The 12,996-nt window shown below is 42.3% G+C and overlaps 1 protein-coding gene across 9 annotated transcripts in view; it reads right to left on the bottom strand.

Annotated features, from left to right (window-relative positions):
- The window catches only part of ITSN1 (intersectin 1), a 218,273-nt gene that overhangs the window by 165,673 nt on the left and 39,604 nt on the right, over positions 1-12,996 (bottom strand). For 8 of the 9 annotated variants that reach the window (XM_050929025.1, XM_050929057.1, XM_050929066.1 and 5 more), the window contains exon 2: positions 573-632. In XM_050929025.1, coding sequence (XP_050784982.1) covers positions 573-600 — 28 coding nt within the window. In that variant the 5' untranslated portion in view covers positions 601-632. Of the gene's footprint in view, positions 1-572; positions 633-4,585; positions 4,757-12,996 lie in introns of all 9 variants that reach the window. The other variant, XM_050929035.1, reaches the window with a different exon arrangement.

The raw sequence follows: 12,996 nt of genomic DNA, 5'->3' as shown, positions 1-12,996 counted from the left end.
TGTTGCTCCCATTATGAGATTGGGGCAGGATGGAGGGCTTCTTGCCCCTAGGGACAGTTCTTTTCCAACCCTGCCTGACTCCTTTCTTACTTGAAGTCCTTCCTCCCTCCGAATCCCCATCCACAGACTGCCTGGCTGATCTCCGACATGCCCGTTGCCCCTCCTCCTGGTCTTTGTCTCCCTTTCCAGGCAAAGTGTCACCTGGTCACAACTCCCTTCTGGGTCTCCCATTAAGAAGGGCACTGTTCATTGCTTACATGCAGGCAGCTGGAGCTGCCTCACCTGCTCCTGAGGGTCTCAGCAAAAGTCACACACACTTATTCCCACCACCTAGGCATTGGTGCAACACACAGGGAAACTGAGGTACACACTATTCATGCAAAATGATAAGACTCAGAGGCTCGCGTACAACATAATAAGAGGAAAAACCCACTTTATCACACTTAGAGTAGCAGAAGAGCAGATGGCTAAACATTAGGTGAATGGGTCTCATGGACATTACTATCTAGAATGCATTTAGAAATTAATGTAATTTTTCTGATTTAAAAACAAACAAACAACAAAAATCTTACCCCCAAAAGGTGTTGGAAACTGAGCCATGGTTCAGTCACTTTTAGCTTACTAACAGATGCCTGAAACAGAAAGGAAGTATGTTAAGATAAATAGATCTTCACTGCAAAGATATATTATAATAGATCTTCTGTTTTACAAACACACTTTATTATAGTTAATTGCTATGTGAAAAATAAGGGTAACTAAGATGTAAAATTAAACAAACTGTTAGTTGAGGAGAAACTAATGCACGCTGTTTTTGCAACATCCCATGCATTTCTCCTGTTTGCCTTTACTAGTGAAGAGCTACATTTCACTCTTGTAACAAGATTTCCTCAAAAGCTAAGTACCCTTATTTATAATGGAAGAGTGATGTAGTAAGGAAGAGAGTTAAATCAGCCATACAAACAGACAAGATTCTAGCAATGGCAGAACAAGTTGCTCAAAACGTTACTTCCATTGGGTATAATATCTCTGTCCTATTCAAGTGCAAGAATATGACATCTAATTCCACAGCTGATGAAAATGCATACTCTCTCCAAGGAGACATTTTAATTTTATCTTGTTTGATTAAAAATCTTTGAGATGCACCATCATGCTCATATAATATCTTGCTATGATTTTACAAATACATAAGAAAAAAATTTAAACTAAAGACTAGAATGCAAATAAAAGACTATTTTGCACTCAGTTTTAGCACTTACTCTGTAAACAAGTTAATTCAACCTAACAAGAGTACAAGTTAAACTACTGTAAACACAACTCCAAAAGGGATATTACAAGGCAAAAATGGATTATTTGGTGGGAACTCCATGCATCCACTTAAAATGTTCACTTGTTTAATACTGCTTATTCTTCAAAGTTAACGCAATGCCAGAGTGTCGGTGAGTTTAACTTTTTTTTTTTCTTAAATGGGCATTTTTCTAACTCCACACAAAAAGTGACATGAACTGAGCCAGTAGGACAATGGCCAGTGACAGAGCCACAAAATAGTGAATAAGCTGCCTCCTGTCCTACTAGATTCCACTGTGTTTTCCAGACAAAAAAAGAAAAGCAAAAGAAAACAGAACTGAAGGGAGAATAATTTAGGCTGCTTAAACAACAGCAGAAATTTATCAAAACCATTAAAATACAGAAGTACCAAACGAATGGCATTAACTTGCAACAGCTGTTTTCTTTTGTCTGAATGATAGTGGTCTTTAAGATTTTCTGATTTCTGCTGATTCCTCACTCCTAAACCTACTACATACGTTTACCTCCACTTGTCATTGAAAAAAGAAAGAAAAAAAAAAAACCAAACCCACCACCACACACACTACTACTACTGAAGACAATGTCAGGAAACCCAAATTCCCCACCTAATTGTCATTTAGGAAGCAGGAGAAGAAATGACAGAGGAAGAGACTAGTCTTAAGATAAGATAAATAGATTACAAATCAGTTGTCTATTGGTGAAAGTTACTAGCACACTTATCTCACTCCATAAACATTGACTAACTTTGAATTCTGCTTCTAAACTACAGTTAAGAGTTTTTTTAACTATAAGACTAGTGTCAATTCCTTCAAATATCTAAGAAGCTTAAAATCATGGCACTTGATGCAAACTAGTACAATGATATCATAATACAACTTAGATTTTAACGTTTAGCTGTTCAGTCAATAACAGTAATTCTTCGAAAGCCCTTCCAACTATACATGATTAGCACTTTAACCTTTTGCTTCAGTATCACATACTCTGCAGCAGACAAAACCATCCCTCTATTTCTCTCTTCCCATCCCCAAGCATTCTGGATTCTGTTTCTTAAGCTAACAGATGCTAAAACAGTTTTCTATGCAAAGTCTTCCAGCAGTGTCTTAGCTCCGCAGATGTACTACTGAATCAGTGTGGCATAGAAAATTTTATACTCACTTAAAATTTTGAGAAGAAAGGGAGTAGCACAATAGGAGAGCTGCTCCTGCACTCCTCAACTGTTTACTTTGTGGGAGTGTTTGCAGAAGGCAAGGAAAGAAGTAGAAAGAAAAGGGAACCAGAGGTAGATGGCTAAGAGGGGAAAAGAGAAAACTACAACCAGCGAGAACACAAGACCAGACTTGATAACAGACAGAACCAGAGTAAAAGGAACAAAAACCACAAACAATCCATTTCACCTACTCACATTTTACAAACGTTTAAAAAAAAATCAACAATTATGAATACTGGGGCAGCAAAGTGCTTGCAAGCATTGCAGAGTTCAATTATTTGAAGTTCAGGAACTCCACAGGAAGAGCAAGCTTATCACTCCATCCTTGCATGCACCAGTAATGGACAAAATAAATCTAACAACTAGCAACCTGATCGATGCTTAGGAATACATAAAGCTGTACCAAATAGCAGAGAGAACACTAGAGAGAAAGTGAGAGTAGGTAGTAAGTGAAACAAGCAAAGCGGGCTACAAAAGCAGAGAAATGTCTTGAAAAGAAGTGATAGATGAATGTAGAAAGAGCTGAAATTTAGACTTGAACAATTGGAAAAATTAGATTGAAGACTGACAGATATATATGAGATACAATATGAGGCAAACAAAAGAGGGGGGGGGGAGAGAGAGAGAGAGAGAGAGAGAGATCAACATACCCTAGAAAGACATTGCAATTTAAGTTTGATGTTGACAGACAGCATAATGTTTACTTGTTATAAAGAGAGGTTTGATTTTATATCCAAGGAAATTCTAGGGAAACCTTTAGAGATTTGACAGTGCATGCAGTTGGGTCTGAAACCTCAGCATTCCTTATGTATGAAAAGAAGGAATAACTGTTAGAGTTAGAAGTTTGATTGTACTATAACGCTGAGTGGTTTGGGATTTTTTTTAAACTATCAGGAGGAAAGCTTTTTGGGGTAGAGTTATATCTTATGTATTTGGCAAGTGTCTAGCATAGTTATCTATTGTGTGTATGTACACACACACACACACACACACAGTATGCTTTTAAAGGGAAATGCAAATGATGAAGTTTTGCTTTTGCACTATTTGGTTTTAAAAATTGGAGGGGGGGAAATCTTGCGGTTACCAAGTTATTAGTATAGAATTTATGCCTAGTATTAGGCAATCTGTTATTTTTCTAAAATCTTTGTTAGTGTCAGATAAAAAGTATGTTAAAGTTTTTCTGGGAGGAGTAACAAAGAACTCTTGGCCACTCTGAATAATCCTTTTTGGTCTAGTCTCAGCCTGGAGAGAACTGCCAGTTTACATTTTCTCCTAACATATCTGTAATTTAAGGTACAAACAATAGAGAATGTCCACTTAAATGTGCAGGCTACAAGAAGTCACTATTTCTGACTAGCAAGACAATTTTGAAAAAAGAAAAACTACCATCACATCCAACACAAGATCTCCTAAGGCTCCCAAAACAATACATACAAGCTTTGAAATTTACATTAAAAACTCTGATTAACCTCACAGCCGCATGTTTCCCCTACAAGTTCTGTGCAGCAACAGAACATGATTATATTCTTAGGCGTGTTCATACTGGCACTTTCATAGGCAACATTCCTATGGAGGGGACAGGTACAAGGGCATCATCCTGTTATTGGCAGGTACATGGGACAGTACTGAAGATAGATTTTGCTTCACATAACTGACAGCGAATGTGTTAAAAACAACTGCCTAAAGATTTGATTTCATCTCCACTCAAGTTTTTTTTATGATACAAAGAAAAAAAAAGCTTGCAGGAAAGAAATCTATTGGAAAATATAGCAGCCTACTGGCTAAAAGAAACGTGTCACCTCTCATGAGAAAGTTGTTATCTGAGCTGTCAGCATCAGCATGTTTTCTTTTTAACTAATGTGGTAAGGATGTTATTGCTGGCACTGTTCCATTCAACTTCTTGTGCAACTCCCCAGCTACTCTGTTCAAGGTGTTTTCTTTATGTCACTGGAACGAAACGGATTCAAACAGCACGTCACTGGAGTCTGGAATGCTGTCGATGGCAAGGCAACAAGGAAGAACAGAACGAAGGAGAGCACTATTTTGCAAAGAAGAGAAGGAAAAAAATCATACTTCAGCCATTTTATTATGGCATTGTGGCGGTGCCACCAGGCTCCGGAGTGCTGCTTGCATCCACACAGGACATGCGGCGGGGTCTCGTTCACGCAGCCGCACTTCCTGCGGCACTTGTCCCGGCTGCTGTGGCGGATGGCTCTGTTGAGGGGAACGCAGTTGAGTCGGGCCCTGTGGATGAACTGTCAGTTGGTGAACCTGGTGAAGCTGTCCCCGGGGAGGAGGCAGTTACTGGCATCCCACTTGCTGGACACCTCAAACACCCTGCCCTGGTCCAGTTTCTGCTTGAGGTTCTCAACGTAGTGGTACCAGATAGCATCTTTCAGAGACCTTGATCTTAGTCAGCAATGAAGTCTAAGTTTTACAGCCTAAGGACCAAACATGTTATATCAAAAAGGTCAAGAGGCCACAAATCAATACTTTGGGGTAGAGTCTAAGCTCTGCTCCTCTCCTTCTGCAGTATTCTGGTGGTGCAAAAAGTGGAAGCTGCTACACATCCCTTGCTGGCGACTTCTAAACGTGAAGGAGACTCCAATATAGCTAAAAGATGGTACAGCCAGCTCCTACACTTCACATCCTTCATGCAGGGGCTGGTGAGTGATTGGAGCACGTTGCTATCTACCAAGTGGTCCCTTGGGAACACTTTGCCAACGGGAGCACAATAAGCTGACCCCAGGCTGGAGCAGAGAAGCAGGGAGCCATAACTGGTTTTTGGTTCTCAGTTTCTCCTCTTCACTCCTGGGTGGCTATATGGGGGAAGAGAGACATTCTTTCCTAGGCACTCACCTAGGCTCAGACATACCCAAAACTCATATCACAATCTCCCTGGAGCTTCAAGCAGGCAAAATAGCCAAAGATGCTAACTATTCTCCTTCCTGTACTATGGTGTGGCAGGCATGCAGCGAGGGAGCTGCTCAGCAATTGCAGTAGGGAAGGACAGCTGCTCAGGGCATCCTGGTACAGTGCTGCTCCTGTCATTGTTCAGAGAACATACATGGATTACTACATGCATTACTACACAAATCTGATTAGCCAACAATTATGACTGCTCATTGTTAGTCCAACATTTTTTTTTTATTATGCACCTTTAAAGAAAAAAACCACAAAAAATAAATTTTGATAATTCATTAACACACCCATATAATGGAGTTAAGTGAGCAGCATCCTAGTAACCTTAACTATGTCCTTCAGGCAGATGGGCATTATCAGGATTGGCGGGTGAATGGAATAGCCAAGGTGTTGTAGGTGGCATAATGGAGAAGAACAACACAGGGTTTTCGCATGGCGAGGTGTGTTTGTGTGTGTGGAGAGGGAGGGTATTTGAACTGACATGCAGATATGGCATGTGAAACATTGGATAGAGCACAGACATAAAAGGAGTATAGTGGGGAGAAGGAGCCCGGACTTATCACTGGTCCACGCTAATCCTCACCACCACTTTCCGAAGAGCCTTAAATGAAGGAGTGATCAATTTCTACATTTAAATGGATCACTGATGTGCTACCCTAACAGGGGTATGCTCCAATACGTCTGTTAGTCTATAAGGTGACACAGGACTCTGTCGCTTTCTAATAGGGGTAGTAATTTTGAGAATTTCCCAATTTACCCTTGCCCCTCTGTTGTTACGTAATCAGCTCTGTTAGTGCATTGGTGGAACACAAACTAGTCAAACTTAGAAAGCAAATTTTCTAGTGAGATTCACTTCTAGCATGTCCAAGGTTTTCTTGACCTCGGAAACCATAATTAATGCAAAATCTTAAATCTTATTTTCTATCTTGTGTATCTTGACTGCAAAAAGTGTAATGATTTTTCATTGTCAGCCCTGTGCTACCACCATTTGGAATTGTATATGGTTAACAGACAGCAGGAATGCAAAGAACAGCCTAACAAAATGGAGTTTGCCATCTAATGCAAATATAGACTCTTCAATATGAAACACTTAAACTGTGCATAGATTCCCCACATTATCACACCTGAGTATTACATATACAAAAAAAACTGATCAGACTCATCTAGTTGTGTACTACATAGCCTGTATATCCAAACAATCTTATCACTGCCTTTGCCTGCTTTTTGTTAACCCCATTTTTTATGTTTCTTAAAATTAGACTGAGCTCTTCTGGACAAAGATGGTTTTGTTATGTCTATACAATACCTAGCACAATCTGACTGTTGCCTCTAGGAGCTATTGTAGCAGTACCACTAATATGCAACTGTCAAACACTTTTCCCTCTTGGACCAGCACACTGGGAAACCCCCACCCCCAAAAGAACTTCGGTTCTGTCACTTCTAAGCCACCACATACTAAATTAGCAACTTCTATTTTTAGATTGTATACTATAGTGCTACTTGGAATGTTGTTCTACTATTCATCTGAGAGAAGACACATTCTAGTGGTTAATGCACAGGGCTGAGTCTGGTGTTATGGCTTCGATTTCTAACTATGGTACTAGCCTACTTTGACCACAGGCAAGACACCTGCCCTATCAGTTTTCTCATTTTTTAAAAACAGGGATTAACCAATTCCCCTCTGAGGGATGGTGTGAGAATTACTTACAAATGTTTGTATAACACTCTGAGAAGTACTTCTTCCACTTTACCCATAGAACCGTAGGACTGGAAGGGACCAAGAGGTCATCTAGTCCAGTCCCCCGGACTCATGGCAGGACTAAGTATTATCTACTCAGCATTGTTACGGCCTCAAATTGAGTGCTGTGTCCTGTTCTGGACACCACATTTCAGGAAAGATGAGGACAAACTGGAGAAAGTCCAGAGGAGAGTAACAAAAATAAAGGTCTAGAAAACATGACTTACAAGTAAAGATTTTTAAAAATGGGGTGTGTTTAGTCTGGAGACGAGAAGACTGTGGGGAGATCATGATAAGTCTCCAAGTATATAAAAGGTTGTTATAAAAAGGAGTGTGATAAATTGTTCTCCTTAACCACTGAGGACAGGACAAGAAATAATGGGCTTAAATTGCAGCAATGAAGTTTTAGAATTGATATTAGGAAAAATTAAGGTAGTTAAGCACTGGAATAAACTACCTAGGGATGTTGTGACATCTCCAACATTGGAGGTTTTTAAGAAAAGGTTAGACAAACTCATGTGAGGGATGGTCTAGATAATATTTAGTAGTGTCTCAGTGCATGGGACAGGACTAGATTACCTCTTGAGGTCTCTTCGGGTACGTCTAGACTACCCGCCGTATCAGCGGGTAGCGATCGATTTCTCAGGGATCGATATATCGCGTCTCATCTAGACGCAATATATCAATCCCTGAAAGCACTCCCGTCGACTCCAGAACTCCACCAGCGCGAACAGCGGTAGCGGAGTTGACAGAGGGAGCCGTGGACGTCGATCCCGCGCCGTGAGGATGAGAGGTAAATCGATCTAAGATACTTGGACTTCAGCTACATTATTCACGTAGCTGAAGTTGCGTATCTTAGATCGATCCCCCCCGCAGTGTAGACCAGCCCTTCCAGTCCTACATTTCTATGATTCTCAGATATAAGAAATACATATAGCCATCTTTCTTTTCAAACACTGAATCTCTTGATCCTCTCTTTAAAAATGTCCCAGGGTATTGATAAAAGACCTGAATATGAACCCCTTGCTCATCAATTAAGTTAATAGGATTACTTGTGTGAATAACTGTTCAAAGTAAGCAAGCAGTTTACAATTTAGCACTCAGTTACTTAACTGAAGGCTGCACAATTTCAGACCAGGATATCAGAATCTGAAAAAAGGGGACTGATAGCATAACTTGGGAAACTATTAGTAGTGTTTCAATAGAGGACTTAAGTTATGAAATTAAACCTTTATTTTTCATTCTCCCGATGCAGATGCTCTTTTAAGGGGATTTATCAGATGTGGAAACTCTGGTAAGAGGGTTTTGACAATAAATGACAGTTCAGAGTTTACTGATGAATGCTGACATAAGACTTAAGTTAGCTTTAATGGCTGTAAATTTGTTAATGTTTACAAGTCTACATCTGTAGATAAGTGACATGAGTCTACATCTGTAGATAAGTGACATGACTCTTAACAGCTTCACTGCTGCCCAAAGGGTTTGAATGAGAGCAGTAAAACTGATTAGCCTTGTTAATTTCACTCTGCTGTTTGGCAAAAGCTTCAGGCATCACTAGGGGCTCTTCAAATTCCTGAATATAATATTTACATTTGAAAACTTGGCCAAGATTGAATAGTGATTTTTTTTTGATTGCTCACATCAAGACTTCCTGTAGGGGGGTTGATTTTCAGTAAATGCTGAATGCCCACGTGCTAACTCAGGCTCCTTAAAGATGTCCCAAGTTGGACATCCAAACATTCAGATATCTAAAGTAATCAGTAATTTATACAAATATAGGCTTTTTTTTGGTTTATAAACAGAAGCTTAAATTACACAGAATGGGTAAGTTTAGGCCCCCATAATTGCCAGGAAAAACTTTTGACTCTGGTGGAGACTGGCTTTTTCACGCACTGTGTTTAGCCTGGAGACTTTCCCATTTACATAGAAACAATCAGTGTTAAAAAAAGAACTAGATAAATTCATGGAGGATAGGTCCCCTAATAGCTATTAGCCAGGAAATGCAGGGATAGTGTCCCTAGCCTCTGTTTGCCAGAAGCTGGGAATGGGCGACAAGGAATGGACCACTTGATTACCTGTTCTGTTCATGCCCTCTGAAGCACCCAGCATTGGCCACTGTCAAAAGATAGGATACTGGGCTAAATGGAACTTTAGTCTGACCCAGTATGGCTGTTCTTATAATACTGTAATTACCTCAAATAGTATCCTGCCAAGGGATATTTTGCTATAATTTTGACTTCCTTGAGAAGGACGTGGTTTTTATCTGCTTGCTTTCTATTGGTGGAGGAAGGAAAGTCATGGCTATTACTCTATTGACTTGTATAGTGGTTAATGAATAGTGCCCACAGAGACTACATAAAATACTTGAACCTAACCAGGAGCATGAAAGAGGTCTAACTCTCCCATTGTGCACTATCCATTAGCCACCATACAAGTCAACAGAGTAATAACACTTGAGATAGCTATGACTTACCTTCCTCCACCAACAGGAAATAAGCAGATAAAATTCACATCCTTAAACAAACAAACACACACAAATATAAATTCAGCATCTCTGTGTACCACAGCCCAGTTTTCCTCCTCCACTCCTCCAGCTTCTTGGCAGTGATTACCCCAGTCACAGAATGCACTGGCTGCATGTTAATCCCTTCATTGCCTCTGTAGCTTCTCCTAGTCTCCTGCACCTCACTGCCTGCCCAGCACAGGCCAGTTCTTTCTCTTCTCCCTGGAAAGGCAATCACTGGCCTGGGACCAATCGTTAAAGATGCAGGAACAATGTAGGTGAAAAAGAGCTGAAGTCCCCCATTTTCCACCACACAGCTATAACCTCTTCCTTTGCACCAAATCCATGCACTATTCCAACACCCTCCATGTTCCACCCTCAGTGCTGGGACCTCCCATATTTCTCCACAATGTTTCAACTACTCCAATATTCCCTTTGTCCTGCTATTTGCTCTGATCACCCCCATACCCCTACCGCTTCAAGCCCCCCTAAAAACACACAGTTCTACCCTGTTCCTTGCTACTGCATGCCCCAATAAGCATAATGGAGCTATGAAGTGGGTAATGGCTACATGAGCTGCTCATAGTCTACCTGGACATAATAAAGGACAGGAGAGCAGAGATGCAGAGTCCCTACCCCAAACCTGGCTCTAGGTTGTTGGGAAGGGACTTGACACATGCTCAGAGCATGCTTGTTCTTAGCTCCCAAATATCTTGGTGCTATGTACTGGGCCAAGCCCCAAACATGCTCATCCCCAGCTTCTCACTCTAGCTTCAACATTGTGTGTCTGTGTCATGCACTGAATATGCTCATTCCCAGCTCCCCATCCTGGTTTCAGCACTATGGGGGCATATTTTGAATGGGAGACAGATGTGAAGGCAGAACTGAAGCCCACATGCATCCCCTACTGCACAACTTACACCTCTTTCTCCCCATACTCCTGCATTGTTGATTTCCAGTGCTGCTCTTCTGGGAGAGAGGGGGGAAGAAGGGGAGGGGAAGGAAGAGTGAGGCTTAGTGTCCCTTCACCACTTCCTGAAGCGAAATGGGGAAAATACAAATGAGGTAGGAACTGCTGGTTTCATTTCTCTCCAATTGGGAAGAAATGGGAGGGAATGGGAGCACCCTCCTTGGGTCTTGGAAGGAACAGGGAGGAAAGGGAGATCTGTATTGTAGAAGAAGGCATAGATGGTTACACTTCACTCCCTACCATCACCTTCCAGTATGTCAATCATCCTTATGGTTCTACTCTGCCAGCACTTCTGAGCACTCAAATATAAGGGGTCTGAGGAGGGTCCTTTATTAGTTGAAAGATGGCAGAGAAACTACTTTTGGAAACCAAGGGCTTGTCTACATCACAAAGTTGCAGCGCTGGTGAGGGGGTTACAGCGCTCAACTTAGGAGGTGTACACATCTGCAGGGCATCACCAGCGCTGCAACTCCCTGTTTGCAGCGCTGGCCGTACTCCCGTTTTGTCTCGGGTGTAGAGGATCCAGCGCTGGTGATCCAGCGCTGGTAATCGAGTGTAGACACTTACCAGCGCTTTTCTTGACCTCCATGGAATAAGCAGGTATCCCAGCATACCTGAGGAAGCCTCTGGTAATCAAGCAGGTCTCCTTCCCTGCGGTTTGCTCTCGCGTTCCCCGAAGCCCCGTGCAAGCAGGTCTCCTTCCCTGCGGTTTGCAGGGGGGTTCGGGGAACGCGAGAGCAAACCGCGGGGAAGCTGGTCTCCTTCACCGGTTTGCTCTCGCATTCCCCGAACCCCCGTGCAAGCAGGTCTCCTTCCCTGCGGTTTGCTCTCGCGTTCCCCAAATCCCCGAGCAAGCAGGTCTCCTTCCCTGTGGTTTGCAGGGGGGTTCGGGGAACGCGAGAGCAAACCGCGGGGAAGCTGGTCTCCTTCCCTGGTTTGCTCTCGCGTTCCCCGAACCCCCCTTGAAGCCGCCCAACAGCGCTGCAGTGTGGCCACATCTAACACCACTTGCAGCGCTGGTTGCTGTAAGTGTGGCCACTCTGCAGCGCTGGCCCTATACAGCTGTACTAATACAGCTGTAACAACCAGCGCTGCAAAATTGTAGATGTAGACATACCCCAAGTTCTTCATCAAAGCTTTAGTCAACCTGGGTTTTCAAAGACAGTGCTTGGACAATCCCTTACACTGTAGGGAGTCATCAAGGAATGTGCAGTTTTCTCCATAGGTATGCCAGAGCACAGCCCAGTGAAGCAAAGCCCCTCAACCTGAACCCTCCCAACTCCTCTCCCTCACCTCCCCAACTACCCTTCACTGCTGACCCCCTTTATTCCCTAGCTCTGCTCCAAAAACGTTAAAAATCTAAAAATATTATAAGCGACTCATGTTAGAGGGACTGTGTATCAAGAATTCCTGGACCAAGTGACAGAGCAACTTGCTTTCCTTTGATCACACTCAGTCCCACTATTCAGGAAATGATTGAGAGACATGATATTATCTTTGTGATGGGTTCAATCATCACAGAGACTCCCTTGGGACTGTCACCTGATGTGCTGAAACTACCTCTGAGCCAGTTTTCTTTGCCAGCTTGGGACTCCAGAACCCTGTCTTGTTGAGCCAGACAAGCTAGCCTGCTGCAACACAGACCCAGGGTCTGAACCATGCCCCCAGAGCTGCAGACTTAACTGGAAAAAGCTCAGCAAGTACTCCTGCCTACAGACACCGAGCTCCCAATGGGATCCAAACCCCAAATAAATCTGTTTTACTCTGTATAAAGCTTATACAAGGTTAACTCATAAATTGTCTGCCCTCTATAACACAGAAAGAGATATGCACAGCTGTTTGCTCCCCCAGGTATTAATCACTTACTCTGGGTTAATTAATAAATAAAAGTGATTTTATTAAGTATAAAAAGTAGGATTTAAGTGGTTTCAAGTAATAACAGACAGAACAAAGTAAGGCACCAAGCAAGATAAAGCAAAAAACATGCAAGTCTAAGCCTAATACATTAAGAAACTTAATACAGGTAAATCTCACCCTCAGAGATGTTCCAATAAGCTTCCTTCACAGACTAGACTCCTTCCTAGTCTGGGCCCAATCCTTTCCCCGGTACAATCCTTGTTATACACTAGTTACCACCTGAACTGGAACTCTCTCAAGACTGGCAGCCTCCTTTGCTCTGTTCCACCTCCTTTTATATCTTTGGCACAAGGCAAGAATCTTTTGTCTTTCTGGGTTCCCACCCCTCCTTCTAAATCAGGGGTCTCAAATACACAGCCCGCGGGGTTATTTTCTGCAGCCTGAAAGCTCCTTGCGCCCCCCCACCCTCTCCCAGCATTTACCTAGAGCAGCTC

Source organism: Gopherus flavomarginatus, chromosome 1, assembly GCF_025201925.1.
Source record: "Gopherus flavomarginatus isolate rGopFla2 chromosome 1, rGopFla2.mat.asm, whole genome shotgun sequence".
In the NCBI taxonomy this organism is placed as follows: domain Eukaryota; kingdom Metazoa; phylum Chordata; order Testudines; family Testudinidae; genus Gopherus; species Gopherus flavomarginatus.
This window is presented reverse-complemented; position numbering and strand designations above follow the sequence as displayed.